At 37.4% G+C, this 27,527-nt stretch overlaps 1 protein-coding gene across 2 annotated transcripts in view; it reads left to right on the plus strand.

Annotated features, from left to right (window-relative positions):
* Positions 1-27,527, plus strand: part of NKAIN3 (sodium/potassium transporting ATPase interacting 3) — a gene marked incomplete at its 5' end in the record, with an annotated part of 339,113 nt that overhangs the window by 160,279 nt on the left and 151,307 nt on the right. For both annotated transcript variants that reach the window (XM_083864367.1, XM_083864368.1), the window contains 2 exons: positions 4,235-4,372; positions 13,551-13,631. In XM_083864367.1, coding sequence (XP_083720493.1) covers positions 4,235-4,372; positions 13,551-13,631 — 219 coding nt within the window. The remainder of the gene's footprint in view (positions 1-4,234; positions 4,373-13,550; positions 13,632-27,527) is intronic.

Here is a 27,527-nt window from a genome sequence, read left to right on the forward strand (position 1 = left end):
TTACTCCTAGTCCTGGTCTCCTGAGTCATGCACTTTGCATTACAAGATTTTCAGTGATGATGATGACTAAATAACAAAACTCTCCCTTGCCAGCAGTAATAGGAAATATCATATATCCTTTTCCCAGTGTTGTTATGATAAGAAAATGTTATTTCCCATCAACTTTGATAGATTTTTATAAGTTCTTATGAAAATATTTCACTCAACTGGACAGAGGTTTCATTACAAACATACACCTAGTATCTAAGTTGCCAAAACAAGCCCTCCTGTTTTATTTGCAAGAAAGGGGTGACTTTTCATTCTACTTCTATGCTACTAGTTTTAAAAATATCAAACAATAATTTATTATGGACAGTCCCAAACTTTGTTGTCTTAGTCGCCACAAGTAATGGAGGTTCAGCCTCTCCCAACTTGGTGGGGAACTGGTATGACAGTAAGCCCCCAGAGGACTTCAGTCACATTGAGCATACCCCAGCTGCAGCCTCGAGCTCCTCTGCCCTACTAAATTGATTATCAGTCTTCTAGCAATGGGAGAAGTTGAGCCAGCTAATTTTGGGAACCTCTCCCTTCCCTTTAGGTTTCAGTTTTTTAGGCTGTTTTCAGAAGAATCTGAAAATGGTGATGAAATTAGAAATTCATGTGGGAAAATTTCTTGCTGAGAAAAAGAAAATTCTTGTTGAGAAAAACAGCCTCCTTATAATCAAAATGTTTTTGGTATAACATTTTGAAGTACTCACATGCACGTAACTCTGAGCGAAACCATCTTTCACAGAATCTAGGCTAGTTTGGTGGCCACTGATGGACACAGGGATTTTGGATTTGGGGAAACATTATCAGTATGGGCTCCTCATATGTGTGCAAAACCAGCCTATAAATGGGCAGAAGTCCTGTTTCCTTCCCTTTATTCTGATGAATCTGTCAAATCAATTACCTGAATCACAGCCTGTGTTAAGGATTGCTTTACTATTTGCACAGAGCTAAAAGCTTTGTGGCCTTCACTGCTTCTTGGTGGCTCTGCTGGGTGAATACTAGACATAAGAGCAGCAGAGCTCAGACGTTTCCTCTATTCAGTCCATATTGGTCATGGTATAAAGAAAATAGGTCTTAATGGTATAAAGAAAATAGGTCTTAATATGTTTCCTCTGCCACGGTCATGGAATATTAGGTTTTTAAGTTCTGCCTCTCTTGCCTGCAAGGTATTATAATTTAGAAGAGAGTAGCAATTTGAGGAGGAAAGGCATGCCTCCTACCTTTTCCTTTTCTTTAGATTCCCCATACCCCCTACACCACCCCTGCTAATGTATTCTGTGGGCTTTGGGGATGAGACAGATTACTCTGTGTTGGTGACAAGAGCAAAATAAATGAGACTTAGCTGTTCAGGAAGGTCTCCCTGCATAGCCTGATGGCTAAAGCACTTCTTAGTGGGGAAGGAATGGTACTGTATGCTTGGCATCCTACTTCCAGGGCTCCTTCAGTGGTTTCATGCTGTCACTGTATATAAAATAAAGAGCATGCCCTGTAGGCAAGAAACACGAGCAACTCCCCCAGTTTTGTACAAGTGTCAAAAGCAATAGACTGTACCCTCCTGTTTCTGCTTGTGCTCTCTTTTTGACTCGCGAAATACAGATTTTTATTTTTTGCCTGTGACACTGCTTCAAAGAGAAGCTCTTTCCTTTGGTATCCTAATGCATAGGAAGTGGGAGGAGAGGAATGAATAACTCACTAGGCAGCAGGAGAGGAAATTAAACTTTACTTCTCTGTGTTTGTGGTGGATGCCTTAACCACAGTAATCCCTGGAAAGATTAATAATTTTTTTTAATGTATAACTCTGTCTATGGTGAATATGCACATGTGCACCCTCATCTTTGGTAATATGTTTGTGGCCACTTAGCCATTTTTTGGGAGCCCAGACTTGCCTGATGGATGTCCTCAGAACTTGCTTGGCAGATATCAGGGAGATGCACATGAAAGGGAACTTTTTATCTGGTCCACTTTAGGCATGAGCTGAACACCAAGCCTTTAAGCATGAGTCTGATGGCAAAGTGCAGTGGTTGTGTTTGCTTGTGTTCCACTATTACATTTTTCAGACATTTAAGATGATGATCTGAAAATTTATCCCAAGGGTCAGTTTAAGAAGGAAGAAATACTAAATAGCTTCATTCATATCTGTGCTGCAGGCTTTTGTCTTTCAGATAGCTCTAGGTGTTTCAAAGCTACATAAACTGCATAATGACATCCATGACCTGCCAGTCTGAATTTCCTCTGGTCAAGCTCTCTGCTCCCAACACCAGCACATTCTCATGCCTGGAGAAGTAGCCACGTAGTGACCTTGTGGATGTTAGTGAGTCATTAGAGCTTTCTGTCACATTAACCAGAGTTATTGTGACCAGTGGTCTTCCCAAAGAGTGGGAAACCCATGGCCAAGGGCCGTTTCGGGAAGGTAAGTATATAGTTTGCACACAGCTGCCCTGTTTCAGAGCCAATGACACTTTAATGGAGACAGTGCTAAGCCAGCTGCCTTCAGTGCTGGGAGTGGGATAGGACACAGTTTATTGGTGCAGGTGAAGACCAAAGCTGCAGGAGAGTTTCAATGAATATCAGGGCAGAGGTGGCACTAAGCCAATCCTAGTTTGATTTTTGACTGCTCCATCCTCTGCTTGCTTGCTAATGTCATGGCTCCAGGAAGAAGACACATTGTCTCTGAAAACTGGTGGTCTGTGAATTTTTTTGCTCTTTTGCTGACCCAGAAGATTTCCACTTGTAATGGGAATGAAAAAGCCTCTGGCTCTGGTCATGGATGCCATAAATGCCTTCCTATGTGATACAGGACTCTCAGTATGCTGTTGCTAGACCATAAACTTTAAGTTCTGCCTGTGCCAAAGAGCTTTCAAAACTCTTTATTTACCATCTTGCACAAAGGATTTGGGGCACCTATGTACTGTGTGATTTTTCATTTACATATGCTGGGCCAGATGTTTAGGTGATAAAAGTCAGTGTAACTTCACTGATTGCAAAGGAGCTGCGCCAAGTTGATGATTCAACTTTTGTTCATTTCATTGTTTAGATTTATCATATTTATTAACCTCAGCATAGAGAATATGGTTTTCATGTCTGCTGTAATGGAGGGGTTTTGTACAGAAAAATGGATTCTGCACTCAATGACACCTAGAATCATCTTGCAGGTGAAGATTGAATCTGGCCATAATGTGTAAAACGAAATGGTTTATGTGAAATACCCACATATGATAATACTTTGGTTGGTATTCACAGAGCCATGCTTGCTCCATCTGTCTCAGTTATAAATATTATAAGTGCATATTTCAGTAAATTTTAGGGTTTGTTACAATGTAGTAAAATCAAGTAGATGTTAATAACTTCTAACAAGCACAGAAACTCAGTTGTTTCTCAAAAGATTTGTATTTAGCTGCTCAAGAATATCTTGCTGCAGCTGCAAAAATATTGAACTAAGTTTAAACTCCAGCAAACATGCTGCTAAGAAAGTTGATTTTTCTATGTTTTTAGAACAGTGGATTGGATCATCAAAAATGAGTAGCAAATGTGTTTGCAGAAGAATTTTATATCTGGCTTTTTGTTTTTCTTTTTTGCCTAATGTTCAGAAATGCATAATTATCTAAGAACCACATGCTGATACAAAGATGAAGCTTGACACTTCTTAGATTCCTCTTTTTCCACACCCAACCAAATCCAGACCCAAAATGCCATGAGGACAGTGGGAAGAGAGCTATTAGGCTGCCACCATTTCTTTCTGATTTGTAGTTGCACAAAAGTAGCAGCTTTTGAAAAGCACAGATGGCTCATTTGGCTGTTGGTTTTGAAACAGTTTGCTCTGAGGTCTTCCAACATTTTCTACTGCCTTTCAGCCCCTGAACCTATGTCTGTGCCCCAGGTAGTGAGGAGCTCCCAGCAGTCTTCCTTAATTCCTGCATTAAGGAACTCTTGGGATCACAGTGGCCACATGTGTCACTTGTCTGGGCCTGCTCTGCCCTTTTGGGCTTTTAGGAACAGATTGAGGAACTTAGAGTCAAGTCTAGTTGAGAGTAAATCTTAGAGACATGGGGAAGGGAGGGAACATGATGATATTTCAGAAGCAATAGCAGGGTTTGCATAGCTTTGCTCACTTGCTGGTGAAGCCTGGTGCAAATAAGAAAATATCAAGTGTTTTGTCCAACCCATAATTAAAAAGTGGATGTTCTGTTTATGTGTTTTCTTACAGCTGGCAGCATTAGAGAGACAAATCTTTGACTTCCTGGGTTTCCAGTGGGCTCCCATCCTTGGCAATTTCCTACAAATAATAGTTGTCATTTTGGGGTTGTTTGGAACCATCCAGTTTAGGCCTCGCTATATAGTTGTGGTAAGTCTCATTTATTATATTTTTTGTCTTGCTTTTTGCCATAAAACCTGTCATATTACAAAGCAGAATTTTCTTGGTTTCAAAAACACCAGATGGTATTTCTGTAGAAACTGTAGAGCTCTCCATGTCTTTTTGCAAATTTAGGACTACTAAGTGAATTTTTTGCGATTTTGGACATTGTCAAGAGCAAGTAACCTGGAGAAAGTGCTGCCAAAACTATGACTATGGTACAAGTCAATTAGACTATATGCCAATAAATAAATAAAGTAAAAATTGTTGGTTTTTTTGCAACAGACAAGCAGAATTGATGGCGATTAAAACAAATATTTGCAATGGCCAAGTTATATTTGACTATATCTTTCTCTTAAGCAGATAGGAGCAAGGATTGTAAAAATTTCTTTGGTCCTATGACCCATGCATTCCAAAGAAGTCTCCTTCTCACTTACATGTAATTTTGTAAAGGCCTACATTAGGGATTTGACCCTAAATTATTGCAAATTCTCTCTGATGCTTGTAACTTGAAGCTTCTCTGTTGTTTTTTCCCCATGTTCTCAATCTATCCAGGAATAAAAAGAAATTTCAAAGTAAACTGTCAAGAAAAAACCCTCTATTCCTCCCCTACATTCATTTTTGAATGTAAGAATATTATGTCTTTACCTGGTAATGGCTGTATTTGGAACATTTTGGAACAACATTGGTCGTGTTGTCAGTAATGGATTTTAAGAGGCTAAAGTTATCTTTCTTTTTCCTCACAAAGGAATGAAATAAATGTCTGCTGGTGAAAACTCGTTAAACAAATACTTTAAGAGCTTCATCTTTTCTAGTCAAGCCTGGAATCCTGTAATTCTTTGTCATGTCTTAAAAGAAAAAGTGAACAAAAAGTGCATCCAAGATTATACTCATGTTAGCTAAGTTTACAATCAGACTATAATGAATTGAAAATAGATTAATATAAAAAATAGTGCTTTTATCTGTTATCTATGGTTGAAGAACTGGGCATCCATGTATTGATGACTCACCTTTCTGCTTCATGCTCTCCATTTTATTCGTAAGAAGTCAGTGTAAGCATCTGTAAAATTATGTGGGAAATTCATGTCTGAAGTGCAACACTATAAAATTTCTTGCCCTTCAGGTTCAGCACTGCTGCTAAATGATGCAAGCTCAGTTTTAATTTTCAAATGAAATGCAACAGATGTTGACTGTTTCTATATCTTTTCCAATGTAATTGAACATTTTAGGCTGTACAAAAGTTGTTTTAAAGTGGAGGTAGAAAACTCATAATTAAAGAAAGAAACACCTCCCCAGCAAAGGTACTTTATGCTGATTTAACTGAACACATATTCAGACTTATCTTTAAGTATATATTTAGGAGCTCTAGCTACAACAGGTGCCAACACTCATTACTGGGGAAGTTCAAGGCTTTAGAGCCCAGCTGGTCAAAGCATGGTGCTAATAACGCCATAGGTCACAGGTTTGATCCCTGTAGGGGCCATTCACCTAAGAGCTGGACTTGATGAGTCTTGTGGATCCCTTCCAGCTCAGAATGTTCTGTGATTACCCACTTCTTCATCCCATCACCACCTCTCTGAGCAATCTGTGATTATATCCTCACTAACATAGGGTTTACAGTGAAGTAGGAATAGTTTGAGCCAAATCCTGAAGTCTGATGGGTGTCTGTAACACAAGATGTCTGTAACTGACCTCACAGCTCAACATCAGCAGAATGGGGTGGCTGTCATGTCTTCCTGTTCCCACTGTTCTCTGACTGAACACTTCCCCAGATCCTCTCCCCCGCTTCTGGCAGGAGTTAACTGGACCTGTCAGTATGTCAGTTCCATTTCTAAGCTGTCAGAAAATCAACCTAGCAAAAAGTGGAGAATTTTTCTAAACCGGTGACCTGAATCCAGTCTGTGAGGTTCCAGTGGTTGCCAAGGTTGGCATAAGGCAGGGATTGGGACTGCATGTTTGTGAACAGCAGTGTGCAGGGGGAGGGGAAAGGAGGAGTTGCAAGACTTCTCTTGTTGCTAGCTCCAAACTTGTCAGTTCAGCCTCATGCCTAGCCTTGTCCTCAGGCTGAATTCACTGAATAGCTCAAGCCAGCATAATCAGCACTCCCTTTGCTCAGCTGCTGCCCTCAGTCCCTGTGCTGTTCCTCTGTTTGCACCAGCACAGGTACCAGTTCAACCACTTGGTAAACTGGCAAACTAGAACAGATCCAGGTTAAAAACAACTATTTTCTTTACTGGTGTTAATTTAGGTGTAGGTCAGCTCTTTGATGTGTTTTTGCTTGTTGCAGCAGATAGAAGAAGGGAAATGCAAACAAGCAACCAAGGAAGGACAAAAGAGCATGGAGTCTTTCTGCAGTGCAGGGTTACACCAGCTTGAAGTTCTTGGTGAGCATAGCCTGAGGATCTTCCAGTCTGTATCAACACATGCTCCCCAGAAGCTGGGCTTCCTAGGCCTGTGCCAACCACAGTTTAGCTTTGTCCACTGTCCCCAGAAGCTCCAGAAGGAGTCAGTGATACTGACAGTAAAGACCCCTACCAGTGCCAGCTGCATACTGGCTGTATTCGCTAAGGCAAAGTGACAGTCCACCTGTAAACTTTTACTGCTGACTTTAAATTTAAAGTCTGTTTAATGCAAATCTTCAGTAATGTCCTGAATTTCAATATTAAACACAATGCAGGGAGATTCTTACCAAGGCTCTGAGTAGTGAATTAGGCTTCAAATTTATGGAGAAGATCCATGGCTTTCTATGTTCATAGGTCCACTTTCAGCCACATCTAAGCTCCTGGATTTGTTAGTGGCCAGTATCCCAAGAATTTGGTACTGTGGCTGGAGAAATATTTTGAGTCATGCCTCTATGTATTCTGGTTGATGAAGGTTCTAATTTAGATTAAGTTGAATCCAGTTTAAATAGAAAAGTAACTAATTACTTCAAGAAATTGATGCTTAGTATCCATTGTCTTTTCCAGAAGACTTCCCTGAAAATCAGTTTAACTAATGCAGATGATCCCATCACAGTATTAAAATCGAAGTAAAGAGAGAATAATGTAAAATACAATGGTTTACTTCTGTAAACTGTCCCCACAAAATTAATCTGGCATGTGTGCACACAAATTGTCCTCATGGTAATCTGTCATACTCTGGTGGTGATCTTGACTTCAGCTGACCAGCTCTAGAGCCATTGTTTAACCTCAAGAGAATGTTTTTAATCTATCTTCTGTGCAATGAAGTCTGTGCCTGAAGGTTTCCCTGACAAGTGAAGTTACACAAAAGCTTTCACTTTGTCATCCTATGCTGTGTATGTCGTGTTCAGTGTCCTCAAATTTTAAAATATGTAAAGGAATGGGAAAGTAAGTGAATAAATGCAATACATGTAGGGCCATAATTTAAAGCACATCTATACTGCAGTCAAATATGAAACTGCTCCTGCAGGCACAACTGAGCAGACTTTTGTTGCAGATATGCAGAACCAAGGAGTTCAATGAGGGAGTTCAATTGATAAAAACAATAGCAGTTGCATACTTCTGACTCTTCCACTGCCATTGAACCCAGTCTGGCCAGTTTATCACTAGGATTTAGTGACCATGTAAGACGCACCATAAGTGTAGCCACTGTAGATTAAAATTATGAATAAAGAAATTATTTTGAGTGATATAAAATTTGTCATGAGAGCTTTCCACCAAAAAGAATGCCCTGCTATCTAAGTGCTGCCATGCAGTGGCTGATACATGAGGCATCTCTGTAGAATAGAATTCTCATTCCAAGTAGTTAAAGTAGGGTAGTGAATACCAAAGAATAGAATTCTCATTCCAAGTTCACTGTCTACAGTCCCTCAGATACAGGACTATATGGATGGCGATTCTGAAATAAATCTGGAATTTCACTTGCACCTACTTAAAATTTCAAGTCTTCAGAGCTTAGGAAACAGAGAGAGGGAACAACATTGACTCCAAATGTCCTAATTAGTTTAAATCCAATAATTATTTCTAATAGGTTTTGTATTAATTAGTAATTTAGATAAATGTTGTGAACAATTTGTCCTGTCACTAAGCGGATGTACTATTTTCAGTATTTGAATTTTTTGTGACTGAATTAAATCTGTGCAAAGTTCCCAGGGGGCATAAAAGTGCAGAGCTGATTCCTAATATTCCCAGATTAGCTCATTTGAAACTTACCCAAACATTTGCAAAGGAGAAAGAAACAGCTGAATTTCAGTTCTCATTATGCTGTTGCACTCTTTTCATGAAGCTCCAGAGCTCTGCTGTGATCTGTTTCCTCGTTCATGCTTTTCCTTTCTTAATAGATCTTGCTATCACCAGCAAGATTTTCAGGCTGTTAAAATTGATTAATGATGATGACAGGATACTTGTTAAATTTGGGGATTTTCTCCCTCTGCTACTTCTGAATTGGAACTTCAAAAGGCTTCTGAATGATGAGTCATATAGCTAAAATTGCAAGAGCCAGGCTCAAAGCTGAAAAAAAAAAGTGTTAATAAATAGTGAAGGATGAGAATAATACACTTAAATAGGGAGAATCTATGGTGGAAATCTCTGTTTTACTTGCCTTAATGTATTCCATTTAATAATATGATATATAGGCAATGGATATAGTTGAAAAGCCAGGGAAGAGTTTCTTAAAAAAACCCCAAACAAATAAAAAAATCAAAATAGTAGGAGAAAGGCTGCATAGGATACTTTATTCAGTATTCAAGCAAATGTTATACAGACAATGAAAACACATGTGAAATATTTAGGCTTCCAAAATTACTCATTGAATATCCTTCCTTGTAAGTCCTATGTTGTTACTGCTCCATCGTGCTGATTTATGTCACTTCCCATGCCATCTTTCATAAATATGGCTAATAAGGCTCTGCAAGTACTGATGCAGGTATTACAGGGGGATGATTTGACAACTCAGTAGTTGCTCCTTTCCCTTGAACTATCCCCAAGCAAACATTTATTCCCTCATGCCATGAATGATACTGTCAGAGTAGTTGCTGCACTTCAGATTTAAATATACTCTTGAGATAGTTTATTCATTAAAGCTAAACTTGTCCCACAATTCTTGTAATATTCAAGCTTAGAAAGTTCCCTTTTTTCTCTTTTACCTTACCAAGTTTTCTTGTGACATTATATCCATCCAGTGCAAATATTTTAACTCTAGAAATGTGTGTATTTCATTCATATATGAAATGTATCTCTGCATTGGTTTCAATATGATTGTAGAGTCAAGAGGTATAGAAATCTCACTGCTGTAGAGAGGCTGACATTATGAAAGGAGATATTTATTAGAGTTTAACCTCTAAGGTTTAATGAGTACCCCCTCCACATTATTGGTAAGACTTCAAATACTACCTTAAACCTCATCGTACACAATCCTTAGGTCAAAAGACCAAAAGCAAGAAAAGATGTAGTGCATCATGGGGAGAAATAACCAAAGACCTTGTACTTGATCCTTCCTCTAGAAGGGATCTGTTACAAAAATGTCCAAGTAATTTTTAAGTGGCACGTTGTTCAGGGTGTAAAATAAAAATACCAACTCTTCTTATTCATTCAACCTGTGTGGAAAACTCCTTCTTCACGCCAGATATGGTGAGGATTGTGACACTGAGTATGAGGCCAGCTGAGCTAGGGTGGACAGCATGTGGGTGACAAAGAACTAGGCAGGAACTGGTGGGTGTGTGGGGAGTAAGAGTGCACAGACCCAGCAGGATGGACAGCATAATGTTCAGGACATGGAGTGGGAGATGTTGAATGGCAGATCAGAGTATGAAACAGGTGCTTCAGGGGGGAAGTGAAACCTGAGGGTCAGTGTGGACCTGATGTCTCAGACCTTAGTCATTCACTGAGAGAAAACTGCCACCATGCATGATGTGTCCCTTCACACAGAGGATGAGAATTTGGGCTGTTGCTTTGCTAACAAAAAGATAAAAATCTGCACAACGGATCTAAAAGTTACCCCTGTCTTAATGACTCAAGCAGGTATTAGTGTGTTAGTGTGATGCCGCAATATGGAATATTGTTTGGTGGGGTTTTTTTAACCTAAAAGGTGTATACATATAAATTTACACAATGCATGCAATGTCAGAAAGTATTACAATTTTTTCAGAAAGAAACACTCAAAAATTTAGAGAAGCTGCCATTAAAGTCCTTCTGTGCAATCTTACTATGATTACTAGTCTTACTATGATCTTTTTATATATTTGCAGGTTTGAACTAGATAGATACCTACTAATTCCTATATTGTTGCCTCAGTTTCAGTAGAAAGGACAGACATTTAGGGGTTTTCTTGTGATCACAGATGTAGAATAGAATCCTGATTTTCAGAAAACAATGGGAAGAGTGAGGCACATGCTACCAGGAAAAAAGGATTGCTTTTGCTGTGAAGGCTGTGCTCAGTAGCTGAATTTTATCTCTGCTCTCAACTACTGAAACCTCTTTTGACACAAAGTAGGGTCACTTTAACAAAACTTGTCACATGCTTCGTTTTCCCCTTGCACTCTGGATTCTTGTCTTGAGACCTTGTGATCTGATTTGCACAAGTGCTGCACGTTCAGCCACAGGGAGCTGAACACTGACTTTATAAACTGAGCGTATAACCTCAAGCATTCTGAAAAATGAACTCTTAAGGACTTTGAGTTGGATGCTTATAATCTATGAATACTTCTGAATGTAATCTCTGCATGTATCAGAGCATCATTTGCATTCTGAGAGCTGTATCATTCCCTTATAACATAAAATAAATTAGTTAATGTTTGTGCAGCTCTCGCACATTACAGCGATGAGCATCTTAGTAAACCTCATGAGGAAATTGATATTTTGTCCTCAGAACAGGGTCTGAGCAACAAGGAGAAAAGAAGTATTGAGCTAGCTGTTCATAAAATGTGTTAGGGGAGGTAAGATTCTTTTAAAATAAAAATATATCTATGGTGATTTTAATAATTTTTGCATTGTATTGCACAGCCACAAAATAGAAAAATTAAGTTGGCATGCACATCCCAAATTCTGACATTTCCTAATTTTGCTTTCTTGCCTTCCCTGTCTTCTAACCTTTCCTTAAGTACCTACAAAACTATGCAAGGAAAGAATTTGCTCCTTGAATATCCAAGAAGACAATAACTTTCCTAGTTTAAAAATTATATCGTACTAATTACTATTACTATGTTTACAAAGCAAATGGAGCCAAATTTAGATTTCTGCAGCTCAGTGAGAGTGTAGGAGGAGCCTCTCCCTACACAGCAGCAGGGTTTCAAGGTGCGCACCTGCTTTGCACCTGCACTTCTCTTTCAGTAATCCTCATGGTGGATCAGGAACCAAACTGGTCCTAACTGTGTAAAACAGCATAACCTGGAGTGGTAAAGCAGGCTCAGACGGTTTTTGCCTGCACAGTACAGAATTGTCATTGGTGCCCATGGAACAGAATGAGGCCATTAGCAGATTTGGCTTGGCCTGGCAGATCAAACAGAATTCCCTTTGTTGTGGTGACAGATTTAGTTCACAGAGTGATAAAAAATTATTTCTTAAAAAGGAGAATACTCTCAAACAATCTTGATTCTGCTTTTTACTGGGATTGTGTGAGTTGTTCATTAATTTTGAACTTGCTGCACGTAATGTTCTGAATATAAATGTTAGAAAATCAGTAGTTGAGGATGACATCAAGTTACTACAAAGTCAACAAATGTAGTAAAATGTGATATACTCTAGGTTAGTCATATGAACACTGCTCGTATTGCTCACAGACCACAATGGCTTTGTCTATTTTATAATAACTCAGTCTTCAGTTGCCACACTTCTTGTCTCTGTAAGACAGAGGAAACAGCCCAGAAGTGTTACTCTTGTTTTGTTGCTTAATGGCCTACTTCTTGGGCCCTTGCCCAACTGCCTGCATAGCTTAGAAGAAAATATATTGGAGCTGTTGACCTTTTTGGTACAGAAATGGCCCTATGCAGGGGAGAGTACTCAAGGAGGGGAAGAACTCAATCCTCTTTACCTGGACCTTTCATTATAAATAACAGGGAGAGGAACAAAGAGGGGAACAAACCCAAAAGTGCCCAAGAAAGCCAAGCGGGTATGCATGGCACCTGTGCAATGTGTTGTAGATCAGTGTGTGAAGCTTTAACGATTATATTGAAGCAAAACAATAGACCCTAACCTTCACCTGGCCACAGATAAATAGGCTTGCAGAAGCTCTTGGCAGCAGTTCTCCACTGTGAAGGCTTTAAGTATGTAAATGTAAAGTGGCAGTGCTGCTGCTCACTGGATTTTTTGGGTGGATGTAGCTCCAGCATGGTCACTGGGCCCATCAGGATGAAATGCTCCTGAGATGGGGTGCCTGGAGGATTAACTGGGGATAGTGTACAGCTATATGTCAGCAAACAATGCATCCATAAAGAAATGGTGCCACTCTGTTGTGTTGAGAGTTTAAATGCAAAAGATGATTTAAAGTAGATGAATTAATGTCCCATTCATGCTGTGGGTGGTGTATGAGTTCAGTACAACGCTAGAGAACCCAGAGGAGGTATGGATATGATCAGCTGGTATGTGTACTTTGTAGGATCAGATTCATGGCAAAAAGGCTTGGAGAAGTAGTGAGCTAATTTTAATGTAATAAAGTATGTTTTAGTGTGAAAGACTCTCAAGAGATCAGATTTACACCTTACCTATTTGTTTAAAAAGAAAAAACATCTAGATTACTAGATCAGTAGATCTTCTGTTTTGTTTGGTGGTGGGGATTTTTCTTGCACCTTTCTTCCTAATATATTAATGTTATTTCAATACTATTTACTTATTTAAGGTATTTTTCTTATCTGAAATATCCTTTAAGAGAGTTAAATTATGATTTAAAAATCACTCAGAGTTGTCCCAAAACCTGTGTTTCGGTCAGCACTTTGGACTTAATTGATATCAGCAAGATAATGTAAAACTGTAAAGAGTAAATCTATTTTATTGGTATTTATTTAGTACAGCAATGAATATTGAATTTGTAATTTCCGGTGGTTCTTAGGGGACTTCTGCAGGGGGAGCTCCTTTTCTGAACTGTCTGTTCTTGGCTGTTCCCAGAAGAACAATGTTTATTGATATCAGTTTATTATTGATCTGCTCAGTATGAAGTAGTTTCATCTTCACTTTTTATTTTTCTCTCTTTTTTTGCTCTCATCCGGCTTTGTGTTTAGTACACGGTGTGGACTGCCCTGTGGGTCACCTGGAATGTTTTCATTATCTGCTTCTATTTGGAAGTGGGCGGGCTTTCTAAGGTAGGTCACTTAACCTTCTTCAGATTTATGGGAGGGTGTTTCAACAGCAGGACTCTCAGATTTTAGAAGACTGGAACCACAGAGGAAAAATGTGGTTGTTTGAACTTACAGTTTGATCTTTGGAGTTTCCTTCCAACGAGAGCTGTAATGTTTGAACCTCTCCCTGCTAGTAGGTAGCCACAGGTGTGAAGTACATAAATGCAATGAATCTGAATTACAGTTGCCTTCTGAAGTACCATCCCAAGGTGACAGGTGGGAAGGTATTCAATTGTAAATTTGAGGTCCTTTTTGATTGTTGAAAAGCGGGCAGTGTCATTTTGGTTAAATTTTCAAATGTGTGAAAAAAGTGTGAATTTCCAAAACCGCTTTGAAAGAAAATTACTAAGAAGGTTAATGTAATAACTTGTTGAGCAAATCGATCTCACAGTGAGAATGTTAATTCTTTATAAAAAAGAACAAATGGCAAAGGATGATTTTTGTCACATCTGAATAGAACTTTCCTTTATATGACACTCAGTGCTCTAGGTCACCAATTCTTTTTTCGATCCTCTGATTAGAGCAGTAATGTTTGCTGGAATTATCGAGAGATATGTGCTCTCATTCACGGTAGCACTTATGTTAGCCTAGGTGATGTTTAGCATTGTATCTGCAGGGAGTTTCATACAACACCTGCTGGTTTTTATCTCCAGTTGGACACAGATGATATAGATCTTGGTTTACCACATTTACCACATTTAAATGATTCTGGGCACAGTATGCCCATGGCACGTGCTAATCCCAACATTATTAATAGAATAAATGTCAGTCTAACTGGTTGTAGATTTAGTGATATGAACTGCATCACTGTTAATTCATGCAATGCTTTTAGACAATGCAGTCCTGTGCCATGTGCTCTGGGAAGAACCTGCCTGAACAGGGAGGTTGGACCAGATGATCCACTGCACACCTTTCCAATCTGACCCATTCAGTGATCCTGTGAATTGTTTACTCCACACAGTCCAGAGTGGAACGTTTATGACCTATGTACTTTCTAGCTTTAAAGCTCCTAGCTTTTGGTTGACAACAAACAGAAAACTGATGAAACCAATTTAATAAGAAATAAGACTTAATTTACTCAGTAGAAATTCCATTTAAATTTAAGCTTTCAGTGATAGGTTCCTTTGGTGATAAAATTTCATAATGGAAAGCTGCAACAGTTTATTTTTCTTTCAAATATGTATCTCATGAGAAGTCACAGGCTTGATAAAGAAATTAGTACACTTCATAGATGATCAAAATAAATTATCATAATGGTATGATTTAAACTGTAGTAGATGAACAGAAGAGCAACACATAGAAAAGATGAATAGCCAATGCAGAGAAGTAGTAGCAAAAATACTACTTGACAGTTGACAAAATTCCCTTTTGTTAGTGTATCCTTCAGTTAATTTCAACATTTTTGTGGAACTTCTATCTTGTGGTTTACAGTTACTTTTGAAATGTGTTTCTCAACAACGTGACAGACACAAAATTATTTCCATGAAAGTTAACTGCTCTTGTATAAATTATGCCAAAGGTATGAGTATTGAGACCAACTTATTCTTATAGAATTAATTTTTTTTTCAGTACATCACAGTATTTTGGGTCTATTTATTGGTCTCCAAAAATTATGCTAGATATGATGAGGCCATCAAGCGACTAAGGTCTTTTTGCCCCATATGCATAAAATCCTGGATATTTACCATTTGGTTAATATGTCACACCAACTTTAGTTAGGACCCATATTTTATCCAAGATGCTAGTTAAAAAATTCATCATTTTTTCCATTAATGTGTTCCTGTGCTGTCAGACATGATAGAAAAGTGCAGAATACATTAGTGTGGTTGGGAAATCAAACACTGTAATAAGCTTTCCGAGCATGGCTGTTTATTCAGCGTTGAAATCTTGGCAGGCAATATTCCCTTTTTTTTCTTCCTATTGTTCTATTTTTCCATTAAAAAAAAAAAAGAAAAAGAAGCTGTTTCTCTGAAATGAATACAGATTAATTACAATTTTAAACTTCTGTTGACATACTATCGGGGAAAATTGTAATGCTGTCTGGCAGGTGACTGATTTCTGTTGGCCTGTTTGTTTTTAAGCACTACCATGTTTGCATTTGCTCTGACCAGAATGAGTTAGCTCTTGGTTGAAGTCCCATGAGTTTATTAAGTCTTCAATCATGAATGCTTCAGAAAATCCAACTTGGTGCAATAATAAATGGTAATTTTAATTCAATATCTGCACATGGAGTTTGCATCCGGTGCAGATGGACTTTTCAGATGTCATAATAGAAACCCAACACTGCTGAAATTTTGTTCAGATCTTATTTCTGAAGTGGGGAGGAGGATCTCCTTTGAATATTCACTGTTTGAATTCTGCCAGGAAGTTCTGCTGCAGTTAATGAAAAATCTGAATGAGAATAAGAATGACATAGGTAATGTAGGCCTGTTTACTGTGAAAGTTTGAAACGTTTTCCCTTCAGTTGCCTTCAGTTATAATTTTCTTGATAAACGAAGCCCCCTCCAACAGCTACACTATGGTGATTAAGGCAGTCTCCTGGGAAAAGGATGATATAGATTCAAATCATCTTGGGTGCAAAAGGGAAATAAACACAGGTCTCCCACAGCTGGCTGTTGTCAGTAGAAATCTAATGAGCAACACTTTCCTTTTTAACTGCCTTATAAACAACACAGAGGTCAAGATCCTTTTTCACCTACATTACAGATGCACAAATAAAATTGTAATGCTTTTTTCAAGGCTAAAGAAATTGTATTTGATCAGAAATAAAAGAAATATACCTATATACACCTACTTTATTTTTATTAATTGTATTGTATTTATTCTTTTTTCTGATTTTAGCAGCAACAAAACTGCCCATATGAAATAAATGAAATTTGCATGTCTTTTTTCATTTACTACTTTTCTGAAATTGGAAACATATTTTTTAGTGTTAACCATTCCATATGAGAGAAACAAAGCTGTTATGACCTTTTATGACCTTTTAATTCTCCACTGCAGGATGACAGCTTGCTACATCCATACATAAGCCCATTACTTGTTTTGATCTCATTCTGTGTCTTGAAATGAAAATAAGTTCTAATTGTCACATTCCAAAGTATAGGCAATTTAAACACATAGACAAAAACACCAACTGTTTTTCTGAAGTTTTGCATGTGCTTAAATATGGACCACATAATTTCTAATGTGTATAAACCAGCCCTCCATCTTGGCAACACATGGTGTTATGTACTCCTGTACAAAGGAGTCTGCATCTGTTTAGAGTGTACAGTTAATAATTCTGTTGTTTACATCCCTTCAGTATTTCAGATTCAGTATGAAAATAGCTGCATTCATTTGTATTTATAATTAGCTATTCCAATTTTTTTTTGGTAGACATTTTTCTACTGTTTTTGTATTTGTGAGTTACTCAGATTTCTTTACATGTGTCAAAACCTTTATTTGGGAAATGTAGAGCATTATGGTATTGTGTACACCTTTCCTGTTATTTCATATACCTTACCTAAGCCAGCTGGGGAACATTGATGAGATCTTTTCTTTTTCTAGGATATTTCTGTTTCTCCTGAATGGCTTTTCCATGGTATGCTTCTTTGCTGTGAACCGTGTCTCATTCTGGATTTAAGTTTTGGTCTCAAAATTGAGCTCTGTGTCAACTGACTCTTAATTTTTTTGGCCGAGGATTTGCCTGACACACACTCATATATTCAGTAGGAAACTACTGCTCAACAGCTTATGTTTATTATCTTGTACTTAGTTTTACATATTGAGTGAATGTGAGCTCTCCGATGTGCCTGTGGCACCAATTTCATTATCCTTTCCCCTGAAGGTGAAGGAAGTTTTGCTCATGTCATTTAGGGAGACAAGTTTTTTGTGGTTTTTTTTTTTTTGTTTGTTTTTTTTTTTTTTTTTTTTTTGTTTTTTTTTTTTTTTTTTGTTTGTTTGTTTGTTTGTTTGTTTGTTTGTTTTGGTTTGGTTTGGTTTTTGTTCTGGTTTTTTTTTTTGTTTGTTTTTTAAATGTGATTTTTCCTAGTAATATTTACCTTGGTCAATGGATGATTAAAGTTTGTAGGGCTCCCATCCAGCTTTATTAAGCTGGAAACAACTACAGGCTGAATTATTATATGGATCTGTAGTTGGAGGATAGAATTATCTGATAAAATTAATGATTTCATCCATCTGAGGAAAAAATGGACTAATAATTTACTTATTAAAATGCTGAGAGACTGGAAACCTAGTGCTCTTTTCCAAACAAAATTTTGTATATCAGAATGGGGGTTAATTATGTGGACTTTATACTGGCTACTTGTGAAATCAAATTTATTCCATCTGGTGCATGTCAGTCAATCCTTAATTGTTGCACAATTATATCTAATCATCTCAAATGGAGTAAGTTAAGCTCAGAACCAATGCTAATTTATATTAATAGAGATGTTATGGTGTATGCTTGGGCTTGTCATTTTTTTTTAAATGTTAAATGAGAGCATTCGTTGAATTTACATTCACAATATGAAAGAAAAAGTGATTCTCTTTCTAACTTGTGCTGACGTCAGTGAGAAAACAGAGACCATTATTTTGGTTTAATTATCATCATAATTAGCTCCATAGAATTGCACACTCCAAAAAGCTCAGGGACAAAGTTGGCAGCATCCATAAAACCTATATGGAAAATCAATAGATGGAGGATAAAGGACTTCCTTAGTCTAAGCAAAGAATAGGTCATTGTGCATCTACTCACATGTAAATAACTTTCATGTGGAGGGAGGATTTTTTTCATATCCATTGGGAAGAAGAGCAAGAAATAATTTGCTGAGCATGTGGCAAAGAAGATTTGGTTGGAGGTCAGGAGAAGCTTTTTGATAATAAGGACACTGAAGACTATCTAAAGCTGTTATGAAGCCTTAGTAATGGACAACTCTTCTACTCCACTATTCTTATCTATGATTTTTAGAAATAACCTTCTGTCAAGATAAGAACCCAAGTGAGTGTCCATGGATGGTTTAGGGTTAAGAGTGTTTCAATTCAAAAAATGAATACCAAGTTGAAGACTCAAAATCTCGTCTTAATTAAGTGTCTTAAACATTTCATCATGACTGTCATTCCAGCTGGGGACCTTGAGGCGTCTCTGGCTTTTCTCTCCAGAAGGTGTGTAGGGACACAGAAAACAGGGGACCCCAGTGAAGTCTCCTGGGAGGCTGAGAGCAGGTTTTGGGTGTGCATAGGTGAGGCTTTACTGTTCAGCTGTGTGACAGCAAGAGGGAGACAATGTTGTCATTGCTGCTCACTCTTGGTAGAGATTAGATCTGTGTCACAGACAAAATTCATGTGCTGTCTGTTCGATTGATGGATTTTCAGTTGAACATGTACAATCATTGCCTTCACTGAGAGCAAAGTAAGAGTGATAACAGTGTATCTCTTTGCTGCTGCACATAATGTAGACATTCATGTACAGCTCAGCTGAGAATTTCTTCCCACACACCTCTTATTCATCATCACATCCTTTTGATCGCCATCTCTCTTGGGGGACTACACACCCTTAACTTCTAATTCTCCTTACTACTGGGTGTTTGTTTGCTCCAGGTGATGCCATCAGCTGCTGCCAGCTGAAATGTGCACAATGATGGATCATGCTGAAGCACTGGATGTGGCTGTAAGCCTGCAATTTCTAGACATTATGAATTACTAATTTTATAGCAGTAGTTAAAAATAATCTCTTCCAAGGATATACACTAGTAAAATTCAACTTACAGAAATTAAACCTGATGGAAAAGTTGGGTTTCTTTGAGGTTTGGACCCTCTCACCTTCTCCTCCTTCCTCTACCTTATTATTCCCAAAGGGTTTAAAAAATTATTGTTTTGTAGGTAATGCTCCGGAATCCTCTCTGACATTAAAAAAGTACTTTAGTAAATAGAGTTAAGATAGTATAAAGAAAAACCAGATATAGGTTTTAATGCTTGCATCATATAATCCATTTGACTCCCTTGGTCTTCACCCTTTTTTTGAATCAGCTCTCAGAAGTAATTTTTTGGGTTTTTTTTTTAAAGATTTTAGAACCAGTTGCCTCCTTTTAGTTTTTCTTGTGCCCTTTCCTACAGTAGACATTTCACTGAAATGTGCTTGCTAAAATTCAAATTTCTAATATGACCTTCCTTCTTCAAGTTGCTCCTCCCATCCTGCTGCTCTCTCACTATAAAAAGAAATAATCTCCAGGTTCAATTGTATTTAATACTTTTCCATAATGTTCTGCTCAAACAGCAACCTTTTGAATTTTTAATTACTTTGGCAATAAACATGGAAACCAATTTACTGTGAAGTTATGCAGTGTAATATTGAACAGAAACAACACTTCAGCACTTCAGAATAATAGCTTTGGCCTTGGCTGGTGGTAGGTACCATTAATCATAGATTAACATGTTGTTGGGGTGCTTTTCAATTTGCGAACAGTGTTTTTTTGATGTTGTCTTAGGTTGACATCAGTACGTGCAGGAGCAGAAAATCTGTGTGGTAATTTCTGTATAGAATACAATGACTGTTTCCATGTAAAGTTAGAGAAGAATTAGCTATGAATTGTGAATTCATAATGATGCAGTTATGGAAAATAGCGTTTCCTTTTTATTTGCAATTTAAATTCCTCAGATAAAAAAGGTGACTTATAAAAATTACTTCATGTGTGCTCTCTTAAAAAAAAAGAAAAGGAAAAGGAAAAGAAGGAAATTGAGGAGCAAAAAGGTGTAAATCATTGTAGCTGAGGAGACTTTGTGGCTGTTTAGCTGAAGAGACTTTGATGGTTCCAGATTTCATGTTCCAAAACTAATTTGTTGTTCAGTCTGTTTTACTCTACTGAATAGAGGTGTCGCATTGTGTAAGGTCTAATGAAAAATGTGCTTAGTCTTGAAAAGAGAGTTAACATGCACTAACTTCATGGCACTATTTGAGCAGGAGGTCATTCTGGGAAAAAACTTGTGTAGAATGAATGGGACACAGATAAATGCCAGTGAAACTGCGAAATGTGTCATTCTGATGTTAATTAGTTTGTTTAGGTGATACAATCGCATTGCTGAACAACTTAATCAGGAGTACTTTCCAGATGGTGAAAGAATTGAATTTTATATCCTTTCAGGTGACATTTACAGTGGTTCAATTTATTATACACACTGAGCATCATTAAAATAGGTGTTTCAATCAGAACTGGTTTTCTTTTATAATGATGCAATATTCTAAAGTTGATATCTGGAGTGGAGGATACCGTCTTCTTCATTGGTTTAAATAACTGAGGTAATATCTCTGTGAGGGTTTTTAATAATCCATTTAATATCATTAATATTAAATGACTCTGGAAATAATAGGTATGATATATCTGCTTAGCTAAGAGCTGCACAGATAAATTTATTAATTCAAACATCACAGTCATATTTGAGTACATTGACTTGATTTCTAGGATCTTGAAGTTTTTTAAAAGGAAAAAAACCCCAAAATGTCAGCTTTTGGCAAGGAGGTAACTCACTCAAATTACTTGCAATATTTCTTCAAAGAGACTTTTGAATATGAAAAATTGTTCCTGTGATTCAGGAATTCGTGCTGCAATGGCTAGAGATGCAGAGAGGGAAAATCCTGCATACCCAGGGTTTGTGTCTGAATCCCATAGCAAAAGGCCTGAAAAAGTAGTGGGTATTAACATGTAGAACAAAGAACATATAAAATAAGGCATGAGAGAATACAAGAGCAGGAAGGACCATTTAGTCATCTCTTCTAACCTTGCATTTCTGGAATAAGTTGAATTGTTCATGGAGTGAGGAAAGGGAATTTCCCTGCGTTGTGGTTTGATTGTGAACAAGTATGACACACTCATTTGCAGGTAAGGGTGAACCTAGATTTCATTACTCAGGGGATTATTTTATCTTATTGACATTTGAATATGTTTTGTAGTGATTATTATGCTCTTTTTGTAGAAATGAGAAGGCTGTTGCTGGTATTTGATTTTCCTCTTTACAAATGTGATGCCCTTCTGATAAAACTCCAGTGAAAGATTTTTTGATTATTTCTTTAATCATATTCTTGTTTAGACATTAGATCAACCACATCTGCTATCTGTCCAGCAACTTCTAACTACTGAGATGAGTGACTGCTGTGTAGAGATTTTGACCCATACGTGAAGCGGTATACTTATTTTAGTGCTACTGCCAGATCTGTTTGTTGCCTGCTAAGGTCAAATTTATGTTCTTTGATGAAAATTTCTATACAGTGTTTTTACTGCTGTAGTGTATCCTTTGGGATTTTAGTTCCAACAATTGCCTAGTAAGGACTTCTTCCTGATTATGGGGAAATCTGTACTTTCATCAGTCTTCTGATGAAGATTTAATTATTTAATTGATGTCTAGTTTGAAAACAGTTTAACTGTTTTGAAGGGAGTTTCACACTTATTCGTATGTTGTTTGCTTGGGGTTTTTTCTTCCGTTACAAGACAAAGCTTGTTGAGAAGAAAATGAAATTTTAAGTACCTTTTTTTTTTGTCATAATTTGCACATGAGACATCCCTAAACCTTGATGAAAGTACAAGACATTTGTTGTTCATGACAGTAGAATCTAAAAAAGGTATTCTCATAAATTTTGATGCTGAATCTCATGGGATTTTTAAGCACACTACATGTTTCTTATGGGAATTCATAATTGTAAATCCTTAAATCATCAAGATTGGAAAATACTTCCAAGGTCTTGAAGTTCACTCATTAACCTAAGACTGTCAGGTCCACCACTAAACCATGTCTCCAAGGACCACATGGACACTGTTTTTGAACACTTGCAAGGACAGTGATTCCACCACTTCCCTGGGCAGCCTGTCCCAATACTTGACAACCCTATGAGTGAAGAAATTTTTCCTAATATCCCATCTAAATCTCACCTGGCATAGCTTGAGGCCATTTCCTTTTGTCACTTGTTACCTGGGAGAAGAGACTGACCCCCACTTGACTGCAGTCTGCTTTCAGGTAGTTGCAGAGCATGATAAGGTCTCCCCTGAACTTCTTTTTCTCCAGCTCCTCATTAGACTTGTGCTCCAGATCCTTCATTGCCCTTTTCTAGATTCACTCCAGCACCTCAATGTCCTTTTTGCATTGAGCGGCACAGAATTTAACAAACACAGTGCTCAAGGTTTGGCCTCACCAGTGCTGAGTAGAGGGGGACAGTAACTCACCAAACCATTGCTGATCCAGGCCAGGATGCCACTGGACTTCTTGGCCACCTGGGCACACACTGGCTCAAGTTCAGTCAGCTGCTGACCAGCACCCCCAGGTCCTTTAGCACTGGGAATCTTTCCAGCCTGTTGAGCTGCCTGGAGAAGAATCCTGCACTTGGCTTTGTCAAACCTCATAAAAATGGCCTAGGCCCATCAATCCAGCTTGTCCAGACCCCCCTCTAGATATTACTTAGATAAATGTGTTAACATGGGTTTATTTTTGAACTGTAAAAGAAATATAAGAAGCAGGTTATTGTTTATCATCTCTAGATGTTATCCAGATGTCTGCTTACATCCTTTGGCATACATAAACTCTAATTTATAGTAAACGCAAGGGAGAAACCTATATTTGCTTCTCACAGATCTACATTTGACAACCAAGGAGATTTTCCCTAACTACATAGATCCTCCGTATCCACTCAATTTTCCTTATTCTCCATTCTTTTCTAGTGTCTTGTCATTAGATGTACATAATCCTGAACTTTCTTTGTTAACATCCTCCTTAAATTACTTCTGTCCAGGAGTCTGGTGTTTTAATTTTACCTTTGATTTTTACAAACCTTGTAACTATGGTGTTCCTACCTGAATCCAATTTTCAGCAGTTATTTCAAAAGAGCGGGTGGAAAAAAAAATTCCTTTCATCTCCTATTAAGTAGTTCTTTCTCGGTGGACAATATGGCAGTGTCCCTACCTTTACTCCACATATAAATTTCTTCTGAAGGCTTCAGCAAACAAAAAAGCTCTAGTTCAATAGCATGACCTTGGGTAAGCCTTAAGTGTATTTCCAACATGTCTGTTTTGGCAATCTTTTTTTCTTTTGTAGAATGCTTAATGTTTGTGTTGTGTTAAATTGTCTTAATTAGAAGTAGGTTTTTGATTCTGTAATGTCATAGGAAAAATTCTCTTAATCTTTGTGGTTTGAATATTGGAGCAAGTTTACCTCCTATATCTGGTTTTCATCTAATAATTTATTTAACCTCTATAAGCTGAATGGGCTTTGAGAACTCCTTTTCAGTTGCACAAGGGAATTGGAGGGATTATTCCTTCTCTAGGTTATTATACTCTCTTTTTCAGCTGTCCTTCAGGGAAATTCCTTGCTCATGTTGATGATGTGACTGAATTTATTATTCATGAGTATCAGAATTCCTTGAGCAGACTTCTTCAGTTGGATTAATGGGGAAAGAGTGAGAGAATCATATTGGGGATTTAGCTGCCCTTCTGCCCTTTGCTTTGCTAGGAGGTTTATTGTCTCAGTGGCTTTAGTATAGCAGGGATAATGCCAGGTCTTCTTGACCTATTCAGTCAAATGGGGAAGGCAGAAATGTTGGAATAGAAGTCACAGGGATGGCATCAGGGCCTGGCTAACACTGTCTTCCAAGGGCAAATGCTGCTTGTGAGTAATTTGATTGTCTCTGTGTCATAGCAGCATTGCATTGCGTACACTTAGACTCCCTCTCTGCTTGTATCTTTAGAGAGCATGTAGAAGTTCTTTAAAATGTTGTTTTGAACAAGGTATTCTATTCCAGGGGGAGAATAAGTTATACCCATCTGCTGAGGATTGCTGCTCTGTGTTATTGTGTTACTGTTCCACATGCTTGGAAGCCCTATTTTTGTTTGATTGTTTGTGTTCTTTGGGGGGACTTCCTGGGTAGATCAAGAGCTAATGATTGATTTGGAAGTTTTGGCTGAATATTTTTCATTGTATATCTCAAAAATGTTTGAAGGCTTTCATATATTTTATGCTGAGACTGTTCAAACTCTCTGAACTGCCTACTGAAGTCTGCCTAGTTCTGCTTCAAGGGGCATAGGTATGATTCCTCAGCCCCTCATTACTCACTTGCAGATATAACACAGTTGATGCATTTTACTTCTACTTTCTGTGAATTATCAATGATATTTGGATTCATTTCAACTTTCTTTTCATTCAGTTTAGTAATTTTCCTCAGTTTGATCAGATATGACCAAACTACTGGCCAACTTGCCAGGACAGATTATTTTCCTTTTGATTCACATCATCTTGACTAAACTGATGTTTCTTTATCTGTTACCATGGCTTTCACAAGTGCTTTTACTTTTTTCCACTTCAAAGATGGGCTGTTGGATAGAAGACTGTAGTCAGTGACGAAAAAGCTACATACATGTCCAGCTGTGAAGGAACTGATTTTTCACTCAATCCTCATCTCAAACACACTTGTACACTGTTTAACTTTAGAGTAGTTCATGCTGTGTTGCGACCATTTTCATATGCTTCACATCTACCCTGATTTGCAACTTTTAGTTTGCTTCAGGGTATCTTCCATCCTTATGTCTTGTTTTTCACATGATGTAGCTATTTTTATTCTTAAATGTTCTAGGCATGTGGATATTGTGTACTCTGAAAACATTTGCATGATCAGTGTAAACTATTAATTTGGAAAAGCCCAAATTTTCTAATAATTGCTTTTTAATTAGTACTTCTTGATATTTTATTCTATTTTAGGTTTAGTTTGCATATATTTTATTGTTATGAATCAATTGACTAACTGATTAGTTAAAAGTATACTTTATATAATGATTTTAGAGTTTTGATTCCCTAGGAAAATTCAAAACATTTTGTGGCATTGTTTTCTTTGAAAACTTCTTACTTTACTCTGATACAATATGCTAATCTTCATGCAAATGTCTACATCTTAAAGTATTCTTGGGACACAAATTTGCCTTGTTATGCTACATGAAATAACCAAATGCTTTTAGAAGGTATTTGGGAAGTATTAAAATGTTCCTATTATTTTAGTAATATCATCAGTATCCTATGATATTAATTTCTGAATGTCTAAGTAAGATCACTCTTTACATCTGTAGCTAGGTAGCTTGCTTAAACATCCCAGGATCATATTAACTTTTATCCAAACACTTTTTTCTAGAATGCATTTTACAGAACAGTGTCATGACTTGTATTTCCTGTTTCCAGACTCTATAATTTTGCTTGTTCCATGCCTATGGTTTAATGGATTCTGTTTTGCTGATCCCAGCTTACCAAGCAGTCCAGATGGCCCTATACAGCTGCCTGCCTTTTCATTATTTACCCTCCTCCCTCTCTTTGTGTTATCTGCAATATATCCACTGCAAGCAGGGATTTTATACTTACTTCTAGATCACTGATGAAAATGTGGAAAAACAGCAGAACATGCATCAATCCCAAGGGAGTCCTGCTAGAAACAGTCTTATTCAGCTATGATTTTCCACTGAAAACTATGTTAATTAGCTAGTTTTCAATCTATTTAATTTTCAGTCCATTAAAGTGTCCTGTCATTCAGTTTTTTTTCAATAAGAATGTCTTGTGAATGCCTTATAGATCTCTAAGTGTATAACCTTCTTGCAGTTCCTATCAATCAGCATTTAACTTCTGGAAGCAATGAAATAGAGTTTGTTTAACAGGTCCTAATGTCGTAAGAAATTTTATTGACTGACATCAATTATACTGCTTTTGCTGGATCTCAAGCATGTTTTAAAGTAATTTTTTTTCTGTTTGCTTTGGGACTCAAGCTAGATTAATGATCCTTGAACCATTGAAGGTGCATTTTTGAATCTTTTATAGGCTTTAAAGTTTTTCAGTCTCATGCAGTTCCAGAGATTTATTAAAAATTTACTTATTTGCATTCATGGACCTCAATATCCAGAGATTTTGTGTGGTTGCTAGCTGTCCAGGCCTAAAGATTGCATGTGAGTTATAAATTCACAGACCTCTTACTGGTGATTTAGAAAATGCTTGTTCCTCCTCTTGTCATTCTTTACAGGAAAAAAAAAAAAAAGAATAGGAGAATGTATTAAACGGTCTACTTCTTTTGCCTCTTTAAAAAAAAATTACAGTAAACATCTATTAGAAGGTCTTTATTTTCTGTTGTTCCTAATAACCTTAATGAACAACTTTTTACTGCCTTTAACCTTGCTAGCATGGATTCTACCTGACTTATTTTTCTTCACCATTAAATTATTATATATCTACTATATATCTATTATTATGTATCTATTATATATCTGTTATTTATCTTCTTCTTTATATTGACTGAAATATTTTTGCCATTTTTATTCTTATTTCTTGAGGAACAGGATGACACAATAAGTGTATTTGTTTGAGTTTTGTCTGCCAATGAAAGCTTTTGTACCCATTGACTATTCATAAAGGGTGAATGTTTCATAATTAAATTTTTGTATATGTGTTCTGTTAGAAATTATAAAAGGTATCTAGAAGAGTAGAAGAGGGTGGGCTAAAGGACCTGTCTCCTGCCACAAAGAGAAATGTTGCTGTAATCTCTCATTAGAAGCTCTAGAGTTGCTATCTTTAGTTTAAACCAGAAGGAAGACCACAGTGGAGGAAAAGGGAAAGAGATCCTTTTGTATTCCTTCCCAGTTTCTGTCCATCATCCAATGCATCCTAGTTCTGAACCTGGAACAGTCTTTAACTTACTGACCTCTGAAACTCCATGTGCCATTCACCTAGAGTGTCCACAGCCATTCTTCCTGTATTGTCCCTGAACAAATTGTCTTTCAACAAATGTGCTGTCCCTCATTGAGAAGTCTTTCCTGTGTTCTTAATGTGCACAAACTCTGCTTCAGAAAGGCAGCAAGAGCATTACCCCTCCAATGAGCT

Source organism: Zosterops lateralis (genome assembly GCF_965231275.1).
Source record: "Zosterops lateralis genome assembly, chromosome: 1".
NCBI lineage: Eukaryota > Metazoa > Chordata > Aves > Passeriformes > Zosteropidae > Zosterops > Zosterops lateralis.